At 38.8% G+C, this 20,109-nt stretch overlaps 1 protein-coding gene across 1 annotated transcript in view; it reads left to right on the top strand.

Annotated features, from left to right (window-relative positions):
• Positions 1 to 20,109, top strand: part of PHLPP1 (PH domain and leucine rich repeat protein phosphatase 1) — a 214,966-nt gene that overhangs the window by 168,104 nt on the left and 26,753 nt on the right. The window contains exons 8-11 of the mRNA XM_044921274.1: positions 1,447 to 1,649; positions 3,481 to 3,541; positions 6,319 to 6,414; positions 9,748 to 9,903. Coding sequence (XP_044777209.1) covers positions 1,447 to 1,649; positions 3,481 to 3,541; positions 6,319 to 6,414; positions 9,748 to 9,903 — 516 coding nt within the window. The remainder of the gene's footprint in view (positions 1 to 1,446; positions 1,650 to 3,480; positions 3,542 to 6,318; positions 6,415 to 9,747; positions 9,904 to 20,109) is intronic.

The following is a 20,109-nucleotide window of genomic DNA, read 5'->3' as shown; positions in this document are numbered from 1 at the left end:
TACATATACTAGTAATCTAGTGAGCATTTGGAAATAGGCAAATTGCTGGGTTGAGGCCAGTTTTTAAATCTTACAACCTGGAATAAAAAAAGAAGCAAAAAAACAAATCCTCTTGGGGACATTTGAAGAGGCCATATGCTATGCTTACAGATTGACAAATCCTAACTCTTTGCTATCTGTCACTCATCCTTGCATTTCAGTGACTTTATGATATTACTGTGAATAATTCAATTACCATCATTTTATTTTCTTCAGTTACCATTATTTTATTTTTTTCAAAGGGCAAAAATTCACAACCAAGAAACTTTAGCTTTTTCCTAAGCTCCAACCCTCATATTAATGCTCTTCTAACCAGGTACATTATTTCAGCACTTTGTTGGCTTTGTAATGAGAAGTACAGGGTTCTTATTGTTTGTTTGTAAAGGAGTTGGGGGTAGCTTAGCAAACTAGGAATTGAGATTTTCATCTGTTTTTCTCCCTTTTGAAGTTAGGTGTATCTTCATTCTATTGATTCCTAGTCCCCATTACTACTTAGTTATCTTCTTGGCAACCCACCCATAGCAACTTCAGTCTGTTAGCTAACTAGTTCTCATGGCCAAGGTTCTGCCAGTTTTCCCGTGCCTTGCTCTATCCCAGATTTATTGATCCCATTGTTGTCCTTGTTTTGTAATTTCTCAGCGAATCCTAGATGCCAAAGTATTTTCTGTGCTTTGCTCTTCCAAGCAATATTTTATTTTTATTTTTTTTAATGGAGCCCAACATGGGGCTTGAGCTCACGACCCTAAGATCAAGACCTAAGCTGAGATCAAGAGTCGGACACTTAACGCACTGAGCCACCCAGGCACCCCTCAAGCAATATTTTAAGATGGAGATAGTTTTGGTAATCAGTTCTTGGTCCTGAGCCAGCCAGAAATCCAGATGTTTGCATTCTTATCTCTGGTGCATATGTGGCTCCCATTCATTCCCTCCCCCCACCCCAAAGTTCTCCCTTAAATTCTGTCCTATATGAACTGCTCATCTCCCTGCTCACTAATCCTTCTCCTTCCTTAAATATTCAGTGTAGTTCTAATGTGCCTAACAGGTTGTTCTAGGTTTTGTTTCTTGTGTTCTTTCAACTAAATTCTTTGAAAATAAATGATTAAGTGGATTTTTTTTTTCCTCTTCAAATGAATTAAGGTAAAAATCAACATATGTGCTTCTCTTCCAGCCTAAGTGGTCCAAATTGTGTTTCAGAATATATTGTCAAGATTAAGACCTTCATGGAGTTGTAGCTAAAAATAACCAAAGGATCTGGCCAGTTAAGGAAGTCCAGATGTAGAGATTAAAGAAATCATGGAGGACTATAATATAGTGAGACTTCTCCTTACCTCAGCATATTAGGGTGTGGCCATTTATTTATAGCACTGCAGTTAATTATAGTCTCTGTTTGTGTCCTTTCTCCTCAAGACTGAACGTAATTAGGAAGCTAATAGCAGATGAAGTGGATTTTCTTCAGCACGTCACTCAGCTTGATCTGCGCGACAATAAGCTTGGTGATCTAGATGCCATGATTTTCAACAACATTGAAGTTTTACACTGTGAAAGGAATCAGCTGGTGACATTAAACATCTGTGGCTATTTCCTAAAAGCGCTCTATGCCGCTTCTAATGGTATGTGATATAGACCACATCAGAGTTTCTCTTCTGGTTCCAAGAATTGACTCAGCACCATCATCTCTGCCTCACTCTGATTTTTACTTTGCTCATTTAATAAAATAAGTGTCAGATATTGCTGAGGTAAAAATCATAAAAGAAGAATGCTGGTATGGTATTTAAAAGAACCAAAATGGAAGATTTTATAGGTCCCAACTTGTTTTTCTCATATTGCGATATTTAGGTAAGTTACTCCCCCACTCTTGATTTGGCTCCTCTGATTAAAAGGCCTTAATAAACTATTTCTTGGATTACCCTGTTAAGATAGTAAATCTGGAACATGATTTAATATGGGAGAGTGAAAATGAAAGGAAGGTCCATTTTGGACTCTACTCAGGGTCTCAGATTTCATGCTCCACTAACAAAGGAACTAATCCTCAGAGAGACCTGAATTATATACCCACAGGACACCACAAATCAGGAGTCTTACTCATTTAATGAGATCTCTCTTTCAGAATCTGGAAATCATGACAGTTCTAAAAAAGAAAAGATCATAGGGACATATGTTACTAAAGTGAAGATTTCAATTCCCTGCAATCAGAAAACTAAGTGAAAACAACTATTCAGTACTACAAGTTGAACAATTGTTTATCACATACTTGTTCTATGAATAGTGTAGTGCACGAGTTCTAAAGGATAGGGGATTTTTTTTCTTTTTTTGAAATGAGTTTATTGTCATCTCATGAGAGAAACAAGCCAAATGTCAGATAGCTACAAGTCACTGAGGGTTATAGGATTTGGATAGCCAGGAGGCACCAAGTGGGTGTTGAAGAGGAAAGAATCTGAATGTGGTCTGTTCGGCAGATGGGAGAAAACAGGGAATTCTGAACTCATAGGTGCCCACTAGAAAATGGTGAGAGGTGGTTATGGAATGCATGGCTTGGAGTCAGATGGTGAAGCTTTGAAGCTAGTGCAGTAAACGCTAGAGAGCCCATGGAGATTCTTAAGTAGAGGGACACGTGATGGAAGTGATGCTGTAAGACTGTTCCGGTTAAAGTAATGTACAGGGTGCATTTATGGGAGAAGAGTGGAGCCCTTACCACCTTGCCAATCGCCATCATTGTAATGGTTTTCATGGGAGCAAATGGGAACTTGCACTCAGGACTACAGATGTTGGTTTGAGGCACATCTGCTAGAGGTGAAACCTGCAACCGTGAAGTAAGGTTAACTGGGAAAGAGAAGAGCACTGGTACCAGGAGTCCACTTAGAAGACCCTCCCAGCGGGCGCCAGGATAGGCAACCAAATAGATGCTGAACTGGTGAATTACAGGGTGAGTGTTTGGAGAAGCAGAAGGACACCTAGAAACTACTCTTAGAAACGAAGCCCTAGGTGGATGGTGGTATCCTATTTCATACAGTTTTGAGGAAGGGTTTTCAGATTGGAGTGGAGGAAGTCATTTGTGACCCTCAAGAGTACGGTTTCAGTAGAGTAAAAAAGGCAAAAGCCAGATGCGCATGGCTTTATGGAAGGAATTCCAGATTTAAAAAACTGTTCATACAGTTAATCTTCCAGGTAACATTCAGCATGTATAACAAGAGGAGAGCCACAGTAAGTGGGTGGGGGAAAGGTAAGAAAGTAGGAGTCATTTATTTCAATCTCTGAATAAGATCTTGTGATTAAATTAGAAGTTCTCTGTACTTTCCTGTGGTTTCCAAGTTTAACAAATGGATGTATTGTACTTCCTAACCTAAACAATGGTGAATAAAGCACAGTGATGATGTTCTACATACAAAAAGTCTCTGTGTGACTTGAATGGTAATGTCTTTGTGTTTTTTCCCTGCCTCCTAGAACTTGTTCAACTGGATGTTTACCCAGTTCCAAATTATCTGTCGTACATGGATGTTTCAAGGTAAGATGCCAAGTCCTAGAGTACTCTAGAGTCTGCTTGAAAGTTATTTAGATCATCCTGTCTGAGCTTATGCCTAAAGACTTTTTATGTATTTTGACGGTAAATATTACAAATTAAGGGCGCCTGGGTGGCTCAGTTGGTTAAGCGACTGCCTTCGTCTCAGGTCGTGATCCCAGGGTCCTGGGATTGAGTCCCACATCGGGCTCCCCCTGCTCTGTGGGGAGCCTGCTTCTCCCTCTCCCTCTGCCTGCCACTCCCCCTGCTTGTGCTCTTGCGTGTTCTCTCTCTCTCTCTGTCAAATAAATAAATAAAAAATCTTTAAAAAAATATTACAAATTCATAGTTTTTACTTATCTTCTGAAAAATCTACGTAAATATCTGTTAGTTAAAATATTACATTTGTGTACTATAGTTCAAAATAGAAGAATCAAGGTATTATGTCCCTCTAGACACCAATTTGACCACCATGTTTGGGCCTGAAAGATTAATGAGTTGAGTGTCATACGGCTGGAAGGTCCAGAATTTCTTTAATTATATTAACCATATCTTCAGTCTTCATTTTAAAAATGTTGTGCTATCTCTCTTTGATATTTTTTTCCTTCCCTCTATTACTTTGCACCTATATCTTCTTGCTAAGAACCCTTAGAAAATAGCAACTAAGCCTACCAAAGTAGGATTTACATCCGGCCTGCTCACTTTTCTCAGCTTATTTGCAAACAGGCTGACCATCTCACCTTTTATACAAATTCACTACTGCATTGTGTCATGTTTACTCCAGTTCCCATAAATATAGTAGACTTTTTTCTGAAGGCATAAAGCAGGTATTTATACAAATTAGACTTTAATAATCTTAACACACTAAAACTGAAACTTTTAACATAACTCCAGAGGAAATATCCAAAATTTTCTGAACAACCACAGTACATGGGGGTTTGTGGCCCACTCAGTGTAGCAAGTGTTAACTCATATCAGTGTGCAAAATCCAATACAACTGCCATGTAATTGGTCAGGTGCAGAATTTGCCTTTAGTTATAAAAATATACAAATAGTTATTTTAATAAGGTTCTCAGAATTATGTAAGAAAGTGTCAGAATTATTACAATTAAAATTTTATCAGAAATTTATAATTATAAAATACTTTATGAATAGTGCTTCATGAATTTTCTGCTAAATTCTTGTCAATTTTAATAAACTTGAAGTCAGATTTTACCTGATTATTTTTTTTAACAGTCTTGAATGCGGTTATCTTCAGCCTTTAAGAACAGTACTGCAGTGGGTTTGCATACATGGGTATATATAAATATCATGAACAGATTTATTTCAGAGTCGGCCATAGAGTAAATCTATTCTCCTTTTATTTATAGGATGTAACTGGCAAATGGTTCCCACTGAAACCCCTAAGTGAGATTGAATTGGAAACCCTGTCTTGCTTTTCCCTGAATTCTGCCACTTAAATGCTATCCATCTTTCTTTATAATTCTCATGTCCAGAATCTTCAGTGTAACTCGCTGTGCCTCATTCGCCTCCCCAACTAACTATAGGACTTTCTCTGAGAAAAACTGACCCCCCTGACATAGCTCTGAGTATTTCACCCTCCTCCTTTTATGTGAGTATTTATGTTATCAACAGGAACTGAGCTGTCACCCATCATGGTGTTTACTAGGCCCTCAAGTTCGAAGTTCCAGGTTATTTTTATCGCTGAGAGGAGTTTTATTGCTCTATATTGAAGTTCTTTATAGTGAGAGGGACCTTCACTCTCCTATCTTATGAAGATGTTTTAGGGGTTAACTACTATAAAATAATAGAGTGGGTCGATCTTCAGGGCTTCAAAGCCAGAACCATGTGTACCTGTACAGACACTAAGAAAATAAGGCCACCTTTTCTGTATTTGAATTGAAAAGTTAGTACACTAGCAAAATTAAAGAACATGATTTTTAATCATGCTACCACTGTTAATATCTCAATGGTTTTCACTTTGATAGAGTCCTGTCCGAAGCATCATATTTGCATGGAATTGTTCATCTGTCTTTAAAGAGTTGTGCTCATAATGTACATATCATTTTATATTCTTTGTGCCTGGTCATTTCACGCATTTAAAAATGAAGAGAAAAGGCTAATCATCCATGACTGGGGAGCTACTCATTGTAGTAGATTTGTCTAAGAAGTGATGAGTTCATTTAGTGATAAAGTCAGCATTAGTTTAGTTCCCTTGTTTCTGCTAATTATAATTGCCATCTTAATGCATAAGCTAATGTTTTCAAATAATTCTGAGTCTCACAGGTCTCTGGTGAGACTGGTAACTGGTGCCATTTCTTTCCTTTTATCTATGATCTATGCTTTCATGATACCTACTGGAGTTAAGTATTAAAAATGTAAATTGGAAAATAAAACTACTTTATGCCATTTTACTTAATTGAAAGAATGTGTATGTTTGCTTGTTTTGTTTTGTTTTTTCCAATATAAGACATCCTCTTGCTAAGCTTGCATGGGTTTATAGACTTCGTAGGATAACAATTCTGGGAACCAGACCTTTTATTTTTTTAAGACTTTAGAGATGATATAACTATGTCCTTTTCTACTTTTTCTTTCTTTCCTCTTCCTTGTCACACTTCATCTTGCTTCTAGATTAAAGTGAATATACATATCCTTTTGATTAATATTCACTATACTTTGGTATTTTGTTAGAAGATTTATTTTGTGTAGTTATTCTGAGTTTCAAACCATATTTTAGGCCAAATTCCAATCAAAGAAAAAAAATTGTATATTCTTATATTTAGGAACTGCTTAGAAAACGTGCCTGAGTGGGTATGCGAAAGCCGAAAGCTGGAAGTTTTGGATATTGGCCATAATCAAATATGTGAACTTCCTGCACGGTGAGTATTACAGATTGAGTGAGAGAATCTTAAATTAGAGAAGCAGTTTTTTAATAATTTAGCTTGTTGTTATGAACTCCTAAAAGAATTTGTTTTAAAACCTTATTTCTAGTGTCTTTTATCTCATATGGTATCTCTGAATTATAAACTTTCTTCATGCAGTGGAGAGTAGGGTGAGACTTTGTCAGCCAGGCTTTCCAAAGCCACGCAGGGTGGTGCTTAGGGGATGTTTCTAAATAAGCAGTGTTTGAAAACTCAGCAAACAGTGCGTTCACCTCTGTAATTTCAGTTCTTTCAGAATCTTTCGCTTCTGTCTGTTGACCTCACATGTCTACCTTCCCCACAAATAATTCTCAGTTTTCCTTGAACATAACTTTGGAAAAAAGGATTATTAGATCATTAAACGTAGAAAGAGCAAACTAGATTCTGTTTTTCTTGGTATGAAATTTGGAATAAAGGTCCAAGAACTTTTCTTTCCTTCTCTTTTCTGTCTTAATGTGTATTATTTTTATTTCAAAATTTTCACTTCAATGGCAAGATTTGTAACACAGCCATGTCATGAGGTCTAGTGTCCTTAGATACAAACAAATATCTTCAGGTTAACTAATTCTGGTACAAAATATTAACTGTTAGTGACTAGCCATGCAATTAATAACAAAAGGTAGCCTATTGCAGTACTCTCCTCTAGAATTTTCCATGATGGTGGAAATGCTGTCTGTCTTTTATACGACGAGTAACTGTGCTGTCCAGTGCGGCTGGACTAGTCACGCATGACTGTTGAGACTCAGAATGTGGCGAGTCCTAACTGAGAAGTGCCGAAGTATGCAACGTACAGTAGATGCAAAGTATCTCACTAGTACTGTATGTTAATTACATGTTAAAATAATATTTTGGATATATTGGGTTAAATAAAATGTAAGAATGAATTTATCTGTTTCTTTTCACCATTTTTAATGTGGCTACTAGAAAATTTACCATTACATATGTGGCCTGCATTATATTTCTGTTGGTTAACACTGTTAGAACATAGATCTTATAAAAGAAATCTGGGTTACATTTCGATCCCTAGAAAGCTCAGTTGATTTTACTTTGTTCCTTGGCCATATGCTATACCTGGAATTGCAGTCTGTTTGAAAATGCTTTCTGTTTTAGAGTTTTCTGTTGACTGAGCCTTTAGGCAACCCAGTGCAGCCCAGCACCATTATTAAGAGGACTTTGGTGCTATGCCCTGTGGACAGAAGTGTGTGTAGGTGTGAGGCCAACCTGAGAGAGACCCTTTCAGGAAACAAACAGCAAAAATCAAGATAGACTCCTACTAATGGGGGAATAAGAATTTGTTGAAAAAAATCTTGCAATGTTACCTTTCTTCTGTTTTCTCTGTCCTCTTCCCCACTTCAACCTCTCCAATCCAACAGATAAGCAGCACAGTGGTGTCTAAGGCCTCTGTTTTCACTGTAGGCTTCAACAAAGATATTGTGTACACAAACCCAACAATTAAGTAAAGATTAACAGATATTTTATCCAGTTTTCCCCAAAGTTAATTAATCTTTGATTTGATCTGCATTAGGTGGGCTCTTTTGGGGATCTAAATGAATGCTTATTTAAAAGCAAATTGCAAATGCCCCGTGGTCAAGGAATTAAACAGAGTGTGTGTGTGTGTAATGTGTGGGGACAAAAACAATATATACTGTTTTCTTACTGTGTTTAGTTGCAAACTATCAGCTCTATCATTGATCTAATATTCAGCAAGACAGCAGTTCATTAGAAGCTGATTTGATAGTCAAGCTTTGTTTAAGCAATGTATGTAAAGGATTTGACAAAACAAATTATTTAGAAATGGAAATGTATTAAAAGGAAAATAAGGTGTTTTAATGCTTAGTATCCAGAAGAATTCAGCTAAGTCCAGTAATTAGCATTTAAGACTCATACTGTAGTTGTAACATCTCTTTTATTTGGAAAAATCAATATAAAGATTTTGTCATCTTTCAGTTATCCATTATTTAAGGATAAAGTGTGTGTGTGTGTGTGTGTGTGTGTGTGTGTAAATAATAAATGACACATTCTCCCTTCTGAATCCTAAATTGCACCCCAGGCCCAGTAAGACAGTAAAATTAGTGAACCAAATCCTGAATTACTGGGTTGAGGTGAATTACAGAGACCACCCCCCTGTGAAAACCGTGACTGAATGACTGTCCTGGATAATCTGTCTTGTCACACTGATGTCATGCCAGGTACCAATCATGGCAGCGTTGAGACAGGTTGCTTGCGTCTCTGTGAACGAAGAATCTGGTTTTGACATTTAAAGTGAATAAAGTTCGGCCGTCACGTGGAGTGATTTTAACAGCCCTGGAGGTCCCTGAGTGAGGTCACAGGGTGGAAGGCAGGAGGTTGTGGGGGTGGCCTCGTTCTTTGACAGCACTGTACATGAGGTCTCCCTCCAGAGTGATCCTGATGCAAAGTATAACCTTGCTCTGCCACATGCCCCACATTTCTGTGTTTAAACCTGGGGCCTGTTTTATTCTCTACAACTGTTGAAGAAGTCTGAATTTGGTCATACAGCGGATTTATATTTGATTAAAGCATTCATCATTTGTAGCAGTTTTGATAACCCGTAGAAGAAACATAGCCAGGGTTCCAAACAGCTCTCTAGGCACAAAAGAGAATAGTGAATTAAGTGCATTTCCTTCTCTTTGGGAGGGGTCTCAGTTTTGTCTAGGATTAAACCAAAGAGAAAAGAAAAATATACAGACTTAGGGAAGTAAGGAAAGGGAGAAATATTGTGGTTGTGAAATGCAAATGAGGAAAAATGTAACACTTTATCAGTTGGCATTTGTAAAAGTTTAATCGGAGAGAAGAATCCTTATTTAATGTTGATCCTGTAGGTAAAAATTGATCGACTCTATTTATTGAGAATCTGCTGTGGGTAAAACGCCTGTGTTCCATGGCAGACAAGACATGAGCCCTACCTCGAGAAGCCTACAGCCTTTTAAAGCATGGCTTCTGAGTCTAGCAAAGTTAGACTATTCCCTTCAGGATCTTCTATGAAACTTGTTTTTCTCTCTTTCATTAAGTAGAGCTTCTTTGTTAAATAATTCCTGTTGATCGTTTTTCCCACCCTCTTTTCTTTCTTTTTTTTTTTTGTTTTACAGTATGGAAAGTATTGAAATATAAAGAGCTCCAAGTTTGAGCTTAGGAATTTGCAGTTGCTCAGAATAAATTTATGTTTCTTTGGAGAGAGCATTTTAAGTGTTCGACTCCTGTTCATTTTTTTTATTCCTTATCCCAAATTAGCGCTAAGTAGGTTTCCTTCTGTCTTTGTCCCCTTTGGCACAGCTTATTTTGTAATAGTAGTCTCCGGAAGCTGCTGGCAAGACACAACCAGCTGACGAGGCTACCCGAGAGGCTGGAGAGGACCTCAGTGGAGGTCTTGGATGTGCAGCACAACCAGCTCCTGGAGCTGCCGCCGAACCTGCTGATGAAGGCCGACAGGTACAGTAGCTTGTTTGTTTGGGTTATTCATCAGAGTTGTAGAATGCCCCCTCGTTAGCATTCTTGTCCTACGTGGTGTGTGGACTTTCTTTTCTTTGATTATATTTATCTATTTGGGAGAGAGAAAGACAGAGACAGAGCGTGAGCACGGGGTTAGGAATCAGAGGGAGAGGGAGAAGCAGACTCGCCGCTGAGCAGGGAGCCCAACATGGGGCTCTATCCCAGGGCCCTGGTGAAAAGTTCTTTTCATTGGTGAAAAGAACTCTGCTTTCCTAAAGTGAATTAGACACCCGACCATGTGTACCAAGCTCCCTGTGCTTATTCCTGTGTTGATACTCATCACACACTGTATTATAATTTCTTGTTTACTGTCTGTCCCCCCATTAGATTATGAACGCTGTGTCCAGTGACTGTGTCTTAATTATAGTGTTATCCTCAGCATTTTGCAGCATGTCTGGAATAAAGCAGGGTGCTCAACAAATATTTATATAATGAACAAAAGAAAATTTAAGGAATTTTAAATACTACCTTCACTGTTGGATTTTCATCTTTTTTCCTATGTCCTTTAAAAAAAAAAAACTTCTTAATCAAAATATAGCTTATAGTCAAAAAACTATAACTCTTAAGCATACTGCTCAGTGAATTTTTACATATATGCCCCTATAGTCATCGCCCGGATTAAGATAGAGAATATTTTTAGTTCTCTCTGCCTTTTCCTTTTGTTTTTTTTTTTTTTCCTCATTTTAAAAAAACATTTATTCTTTGTACTTAATATAAATTACAATGAATTCCTACTGGGATAGTTATAGAGAAATAATGGAATTGTGAGAAAATGGGATTGTTAAATTGTAATTGACCAGTGCTATACCATTCCCCTGACAAAAAAGAGCAATGTTTCAAGATCATTTAAAGAATTGTTCTTACTTCTGCGTTCATATCAAAATACCGTTGACCCTTGAATAACATGGGGGTTGGGGTACCAACCCCCACACAGTCAAAAATCTGTGTATAACTTTTGACCCCCCCCCCAAATTTAACTACTAGTAACATACTGTTAACCAGAAACGTTACCGATAATATAAACAGTCGGTTATCAAATATTTTGTGTAAGTGTATTATATACTGTATTCTTATGATAAAATAAGCTAGAGAAAAGAAGTATTAGAAAATCATAAGAGAAAATACATATACAGCACTATACTATATTTAAAAAAATCCACGTATAGTGGATCCATGCAGTTCAAACCTGTGTTTTTCAAGGATCAGCAGTGCAGTGCATGGGTGTGGGTGGCTAAAGACACATGCTTTTTGTCGTCCCGAATACTGTAGGATTTAGTCTCTTCCCCTGTGCAGAATTCTAAGTGATATTGTAACCTCGTGTTTTCTTTCTTAAGGCTAACTAGGCAAAACTCGGGTGCAGTTTTATCGTGAGAATCTACTTGTTCTCCTGGGCGTCTACACTGAATCTACAGAAACAAGTAGATAGATAGAATCCGATATAGGAGTCTGAGATAAAACCGGTTCTGAATCTGGCCAAGTCTGATAAGCTCATGGCTAATGGAGTAGATAAATAGGCTGGAACTCTCCAGTAGATAATGAGTCTTTATTCATTTTTTAAAAGGACAGTTCTGTATATTTTTAATTCTCTAGAAGCAATCAGTAAGCAGTGAATCTCCTTGGTGCTGGGGCAGATCTGAAAACATGTCCCGGAGGGGGAGCTCATAAGTGGAGTCGAGGAGACTGTTTTCGTGTTCAGAAAAGAATTTGAGTGGGGCAGCTGTAATTTAAATTCCTCCACAGGTGATTCTGCTTACTGTTGACTTTGTGACCCGGCGCAGCTCACTCTGAATCTCGGTTTTCCCATGTTGCATATTCTGGACAGTTCCCAAATGGAATCTGTAATTTGGAAGTGGAAGGATTGTGTGAACTGGAATATTTCTAGTAACACAACGTGGAAAATGAGGGACCTGAATCAAGCCACTGAAAGAGGACATTGCTGTCATGGAGAGGATAAGCTGCGCTAACGGTGTAGGCTGAAGGCATTTAGGCGGTAATTCCCAGTCTGAATAGATGGGTCTATCCAGAGCCAGCTGCATTTTGGAAAATAGGAGCTGTGGAGGGGGGATTCGCCAGCCTCTGTAGGTCTTGGGAGGAGGGCAGGCCATGTGAAATGTAATTCTGGCACAGGAAAGTCCCAAGTGGGAGGCCAGGCGAATTACAAGGAGTGGGCATCCTCCTTCATTTTATGAGAGGAAAGCAAATGACCGAAAAAGGCTGAAATGAACTTTTTCAAGAAAGCGTATTTCAGTGCTTTTGTTTTCCAACCATGATAATAGCCACCTCTCAGCGTGGTGTATTATTAGTCATGACTGAGTCAGAAAGAAGAGTTAAGAGTTTTGGTCCTCTCAGGCAGATAGCGTTGTGAAAGGGATACTATAAAGTTGATGAATGCGTTTTTGAACGACATTCTTGTATTACTTCACTTGTTGGAAGACAAGAAACACATTCTCACTGAACTACTTACTGCTTTGTAAATGGTTAATATGTCTACTTTCCCCTTTCCAAAACCTAAATAATGGAGGTTTAATCTTTAATTTAGAGAGAGTGTGCATGCAAGCGGTTGGGGGAGGACCAGAAGGAGAGGGAGAGAGAGAACCTGAAGCCAACTCGATGCTCACCTCAGCACGGAGCCCTGCATGGGGCTCAGTCTCACAACCCTGAGATAATGACCTGAGCTAAAATCAAGAGTCAGACGCTGAACTGATTGAGCCACCCGGGTGCCCCTCTATCTCAATTTTTTTTTAATTCTGTTTTTTTACTGAGGCTTAATTTACATTCAGGAAAATGGAGCGATATTGTGTAGTAGGTTTGATGAGTTTGGGGGGAAGGAATAAACCAAAACTGACAGTTGTGGGAGCAGGTCAACCCAGAAAACATGGAGTTCAAAATATGAAAGAGGGTTTTTGAAGACAGAATCTCTGTAACAAGCTTCTTGCAGGTGGGTTCAGTTGTGACTTGTTCTAGTTTGCATGATCCAGGCCAACATCTTGCTGACCCAGGACATTGAAGTCACTGTGCTGGGTGTCCCAGGGCATTGAAAGTGACATCGGTAGTACCCTCAAGGGGCTCACAGTCTAATGCAGACTTTAAAATAATTACACAATAAACCATAATAAAAAGTGGGTTTCAGAGGGGAAAAGAGAGGGGAAATGATACGGTTGGTTTTAATTTAGGCTCCTGGCGTGAAGAACGGCACTTCGCTGTTGGATAATACAGAGCTGTTTGTTTCGTAAATAGCTTCAGGCAGTAATGAAACTTTGCTTCAATCCTCCTTCCATTCAGTTAGCTCCAAAATACAAATCTTAAAAATATATAGATGCACCTTGTTTCTTTCTTTCTTTTGTGGTAATAAATTACTGTGGCCAGTTCTGTATTTGGTTATATAACTGAAGAGAGGGCCTGAATACAAGTCTTCATAAGTTATAAACGGTTTAGCTCGTGCTCTAAGTAGAACTTGTGCTTGGAAGCTTTAAGAGAACTGTCAGAAAAACATGCGTCATTGGACACAGAGCAAAGACTGAACTTTGACTCTCTTGTGAGTTTTTCTTTAGCTCTGAGTCTTGCCTGCTAGAACCAATGTCATGGTTTTAATTACATGATGTTGTCTGTTAAGTATTACAGCTTTAGAGTGGTGTATATTAATTTTCCTTACCTGGTGGTAGAAGGTATTTGGTAACCAAATGAGAGAAGGAAACCTGCTTTAAATTAGATGACTTTTAGTAATACCTTTCTCTTCCTATGAAAACTTTAGACCAATTTTATTAAAATTCTTAGGGCTTGAACCAGCAATGTTAGCTTATGAGTTTACTCTCTGTATTAATCTGTGAGTTTTGTTTATTTTGACTTGCTTTTTATTGGCAGCTCAAAAACTGTAGACAGATGTGAGATGTGATGGACCGTGTGTTGCCAGGAAGTTGGCTGTGATTTTGTGTCTTATGATGAGGGTGGGATCTGGTTCTCTGGGGTGAACTGGCAATATTCTAATCTGGATCTCACTGTCCTAGATCTCTTATCTTACCTCTTTTTGCTTAGAGTTGAAGATCTCCTTGATGGAAGCCCCCCAGGAGTTTCAGATAATCAGTTTTTATCAACAGATGGGCAGGGTGGGGTAGATAGTCACCCGGGGTCACAGAGCAGATGGATGAGGTACAGCCACCCTTCTATTCGTGAAATCTTGGTGAGGGCCCCCTCCTGGTCCATCTCACAGCTGCACACTCATCTGATGGTGGGAGAGCTGCTGCTATAGGAGGCTGGTCTAATTTACAAAGCCACAGCTGAACCTTTAAAGGAGAGTTGTAGATTCCTGCTGTCGGTGGACATTAGGGTCTGTTTTTGTCCCTGGTTAGAGCAGTATAAGGTGCTTTAAGGAGTGGGAGTGGGGAGAGTGTATGTGCGAATGAAATACATGGTAATTATTAAATATCCCCTGAGTATTAGTCACATTACAGACCATAAGTTTTAGTGACTCAGTACATGTGTAAATATCAAGGGGACTAAACGGGAACAGAGAATTTGGAGATCGTGATCAATTGACCATGACAACTGGTGCCTTTTGGCAAAGACAGAGATTTCTGGCATTTTTAAGAGCTAAGTTGCCTACACTATTTTGTTTAAGTGAAGAGAGCTAACTTGTAAAGTTCTGATATTTTGAGAATAAAATTACAGTATTTCTCATAGTGTGTCTACAGAATGCCCTGGGGTACATATTAAACATGCAGATTTCTGGTGCTTATCTCTGTTCTACTGATTCAGTATGGCCAATCATCAGAATCCTTAATTCCACAGAGTTTTGAAGCCTTACCCTGACCTACTTAATAAGACTATCTGGGAGTTGAATTTGAGAATCATGTACCTTCTGATAGAAGAGCACAATATCGCTTCTATTTTTGCCAAAAATGCACATTATTCTAATGATAAAACATCAAACAAATCTAAATTGAGAGACATTCTACAAAATAATTGTCTAGTACTTTTCAAAAGTGTTGAAGTTGTTTAAGACAAATAAGACTGACTAAAGGAGGCTAAGGAGGCATGATGACAAAACGTATGTGGGACCCTGGATTGGATCCTGGACCAGATAGAGGACATCAGTGGGATAATTAACGAAATTGGGATAAGGTCTGTAGATGAATTTGTAGTATTGCATAAATGTTAAATTAATTCTTAATTGTACTTAATTTTTAAAACTAATTCTTTTTGTGTTCTTATTCAACAATTCTTCCATCTGTATAATTTTTGTTCCTTTACCTGGTAGCCTTGTAGCCAGGCAGATTTTCATACCTTCCAAAATAATAGTTCTGTTAGACTGTATGCAATTTTCTTCACTTGGAATCCCTGCTATTAGGTGGTGTTGCTAGGCAATTAATAATTGTGGTTCTCTTTTCAAATTGATTAGTGGGGTAAAACATTAATTTGGTGGGTTTCTACCAACACTTTAAAAAATTAAGTAGGATAGAAACGAATAGAGTCAGATTAAGTAGTGATTGTGAAACTTTTTTTTCTGCTTTTTAAAAAAGATTTTATTTATTTATTATTTATTTTTAAAAGATTTTATTTATTTTAGAGAGAGCATAAGCGGGAGCGGCAGAGAGAGAGAGAATCTCAAGCAGACTCTGGGCTGAATGCAGAGCCCAACACGGGGCTCCACCCCACAACTCTAAGACCAGGACCCGAGCTCAAATCAAGAGTCGGATGTTTAACCGACTGAGCCACCCAGGTGCTTCTGTGAAACTTTCACTTGTACATGTGTATGTTGCATCTGTACTGGGTGGTAATGTAAAATGTAATTTGTACTCTTGGTTACTATCAAACATTTGAAAGCCCTTCCCTTAAGAGCTATCAGCCTTCTGAAGACAGATGAAATTGTTAAAAGTGTTGTTCTGTACAGACAGATGATAAGGAATTGAGAGTGTTTCACAGTTCTGGGACTTTGGGGGCCAGAAATCAAGGCTTTGTGTAAAAGTAGAAGAGTTTTGCTGGGCTTGAAATCTTAATCTTTTGCATTTTTTTTTTTAAAGATTTTATTTATTTATTTGAGAGAGAGAATGAGAGACAGAGCATGAGAGGGAGGAAGGTCAGAGGGAGAAGCAGACTCCCCGCCGAGCAGGGAGCCCGATGCGGGACTCGATCCCGGGACTCCGGGATCATGACCTGAGCCGAAGGCAGTCGCCCAACCAACTGAGCCACCCAGGCGCCCCAATCTTTTGCATTTTTAATAGAAGTCCCAGTACTGAGCTCCAGAAAAACTATTAAAATGCGGAATGCCGGGGTGCATGGGTGGCTCAGTCCATTGAGCATCTGACTCTTGGTTTCGGCTCAGGCCATGATCTCAGGGTCGTGAGATTGAGCCCTGTGTTGGGCTCTGCACTCAGCCCAGAGTCTGCTTGAGATTCTCTCTCTCCCTCTGCCCCTCCCTCCACTTGTGCACTCTCTCTCTCCAAAATAAATAATTTTTTTTTTTAAATGCAGAAGGCCTGGTATACTTAAAATAGGTAAATCGGTTTTGATACCAAATCCTGCACTTTGTTTCAGTGACAGAATTTGGCTGTAAAATTTAAGGGTGTGCTGGAAATTACTAAAAAGCAAACAAACAAAAACAAAACAAAACAAAAAAACCTAGATGAGCCAGAGCAGATGGACAGAATGTGCCAAGGAAGAACAGAGCAATTGCTCAAGAAGCAGGAAGTGGATTTGTCTCCCTGCTGTTGTGGGCAACTTTCCAAATGCTTTAGGGCAGGAGCTGTACATGAGTTTTTTCTCTGCAACTTTTGTACTTTCTGCTAAGAAAAGTTTTTGAGTACTAAGTTATCTTAAGGATGGAGTTTAAAGTACTGTGCACATGTAGTTTTCACACTACCCAGCAGGTGCCCTGCTTCACCTCCAGCATTTCAGGAGAGAAGGGCCTACGAAAATGTCCTCAGGAAAATGTTTTATTATTACTGTTTTTTAACATTTGCATTTTGGAGAGATGTGTTAGGGAATCATGGACTCTTAAGATTAATGAGGTCTGGGTTTTATTTTTGGCTTTGTCATTAATTACTGTTTAATAATTGCCAAGTAATTTGACCTTTCTCAGCTTGCGTTTCTGTCTTCGGTGAAACATGAGGGGGCATCTCTGTGATGATGGGAGAACAAAATGAAATAGAAAACAGGAAAGAGCTGTGGTCTCTACACAGCACCTTACAGATGAATAGAAAGCAGTCATATGTGACTGCTTTTTCTCTATCTAGCAGAGGAGGGTCGCCTAGTGAAGAGGATTATATGGATGAAACATTTCTTGGCACGTGAACCAGTCTCCTATCTTTTATAGTTATCACAAAAATCTATAAGGGAGAGGCTTAAGGAGGTTATCACATCATCTTGAGTTGAGACCAAACTCAGCGCTTTAGGAACTTTTTGGAGGTTTTGAAAGCAGTGGGTGGGGTTATATACCCTGATTTTTTAGTTAAACTGTTAGCCAAACTGGAGAAATTTTGCAAAATTAAAGTAGTTGCTCGTTCTGGTGGAAATGCAGCATTTGTCTCCTGCTGAAATATTGTGAGGTTGGGGGACAAGTGTTTTTATTTTTAAGAGAATGGTCTTTGAATTGAATTTTCCTGAGACCATTATAATCAAAAATCTTTGTAGCCCAATTGTCTGCCCTCTGACCGTTAACTAACAAGATGATTCAATCAGGCCCTTTCAGTTCAAATCAAATCCTTTGGAACCAGCCCATGTAGTTTCAACTTAGTTTCATTTCCTGGCGGGGTAGGATGTGGGATTTTCTTTTTTTTCTCCCTCTTAATTTCCCACCAAAGAGTATATGGCCCCTTCAGTACAGCAAATTTCAACATCTTGATGAGAGGACAAGTCTCTTTGGAAATCACTTTCTTCTCTTCATTGAGATGTTGTGAGGGATTTTCCGAGTCCTTTTGGCAGCTTTCTAGGTGAGCATTCACTAGTCAGCCTTTTTTTCTTTCAAAACAATATTCCCTCCTTTTCTGGCCTGCCTGAAGATATGCAAATGTTCATGAATTCTCTTTTCTTACATCCATAACTATATATTGCCTAGACCGTTATATTTTAATGAGATTGTCATACAGTTTCCCAGCCAACCCCAGTCCATGATGTTTCAGGGCAATACATTTTATTTTGTTCTAATTCTTGACTGAAGAAATTCTTAACAGGGTATTTAAGTCAGGTGATATAACAAAACAGATTTGTAAAAATACTTTGAAGAACTACGGTGCTGAAATTGGTTTCCTTCCTAGTTCAAAACCATTTCAGAAACTGCATGAATGACCTTTATTTTCTTCTGTGTAGCACACACAACTATAATTTCCCATGACTATTTATGGTCTGTACAGCCCTTTCTAACATCCTTTTTTTTTTTTTTTTTAAATGTCAACGGAATACGTGTTTCTTTGATGGAAAATGTTCTATTTTGGGGAAGCTGCTTTTCCTTAGACAAGTAGTGGAATTGGAGTGTGTGTGTTAAGTATGTGTGGGGGGTTTGCAAGAATGGGGAGGATTAGTGGATTGAGAGCTTGGCATGACAGTCCTGGTGATGACTCCTGAATACAAAGCCTTCTTTTGGTCCAAGGTTAAAGATAACTATACCTCGTATTCCATAGTCTTTTTTTTAAGGAAGATTTTATTCCTTTTTCCTAACATATGGCAAAGCAGTCCTGAATTGGACGCTGAAAGTTTCAGACCCGGGTGGTTGTGAAACAAGACAAAGGTGGTTCATTAACAGGCTTTTCCAGAATGGGGAGGCAAGGTGGCTTTGACCTTGGTAACCATAGTGGAGAGTGTGATGGGCAGAACACTCTCCACATTCCGGATGCTGCGGCTTCCCAGTGGAGCCCACACAGTGCAGGTCCGTTGTGAAGCTGGAGGGTCACCTGTGTGACTCACGAGCCAGGCACAGTACCTGCTCTGTCCTTCCCTTCTCTTTCCAGTGACATGGAGCCTGATCACAGCAAGGATTCTGCTTCAGTTCTCCAGCTTCACATTTTACATTTATCTGTGTTTCACAATAACTATGGAAGAATTATGTGATTTTAGTTAGCTGGGGTGTAAAAACATTCTTCATATTTTAGCCATTTTCACTCTGTCATCTGGATAACTGGGGCAGCATATACACCTTGTTTGTTTATTTTAATGTAAATCTTATTGAAATATAAATACAGAAAAGGGGCCAAATCATAAGTGTAGCACTTGATGATTAAGTGAACACGCTTGTGTAACCAGCACCCAGATCAAGAACCAAAACATTGTATTAGAAAAATTAGAAGCTCTCTCCCAGACACTACTTCCCTTCCCTGACTTCTAATAGCATACATTAGTTGATTTGTTTTGTTTAAAGATTTATTTATTTTAGAGAGTGAGGGTGTGTGCATGGGGAAGGGGCAAAGGGAGAGGGAGAGAAACTCAGACTCCCCACTGAGCGCAGAGCCCGAAGCAGGGCTCGATCCCATAACCCTGAGATCATGACCTGAGCCAAAGTCAAGAGTCGGGCACTTAATGACTGAGCCACCCAGACGCCCCGTACGTTAGTTTTGCCCAACTTTGAATTTGATAATTATGGACTCATGCAGCGAATACTCTGGTATCACTCCTTTCGCTCTCCTATTTGTGAGCATCATCCTGCTGGTGTGTGTGGTTGCAGTTTTTCATTCTCACTGCTATATAGTAGTCAATACAGAGCCAAGTGTCGCCTGCAGTTGTGAACACATGTCAGTAAGATGTGGTTTGGGCACCATACTGAAAAGGACTTAGTCAGTATGTGATTTCATTGTATTGTGACCTAAGGTCTAATTGGTTTATTACTCGAAGGGCTCTTTTATTTAAAAATAGGCAATTGTTTTCTCTTCCTTAAGGCAGAATAATAACTTTACCTTATCACTTTCCCTTCCACTCCCTACCAGCTATAAAATTAATCCCTTCCTCTCACCTTTGTGCTTCCATAAAAACTGGTTTTTATCCTTTTGTATTTAACACATATAGTTAGTGTGTTCATCATAGATAGTGGAGTCATGTATCCATATGCCTGCTAGTAAAGCCAGGGCCTACTTTTAAATCCAGTTTCTAATATTCCAGGTATCAGTCAGAAAAATTCTAGATTTGTTGAGGGTCCTGGACTAGACCTCTGGTTTACCAGTGGGA

This window comes from Neomonachus schauinslandi, chromosome 14 (genome assembly GCF_002201575.2).
Source record: "Neomonachus schauinslandi chromosome 14, ASM220157v2, whole genome shotgun sequence".
Lineage (NCBI taxonomy): Eukaryota > Metazoa > Chordata > Mammalia > Carnivora > Phocidae > Neomonachus > Neomonachus schauinslandi.
This window is presented reverse-complemented; position numbering and strand designations above follow the sequence as displayed.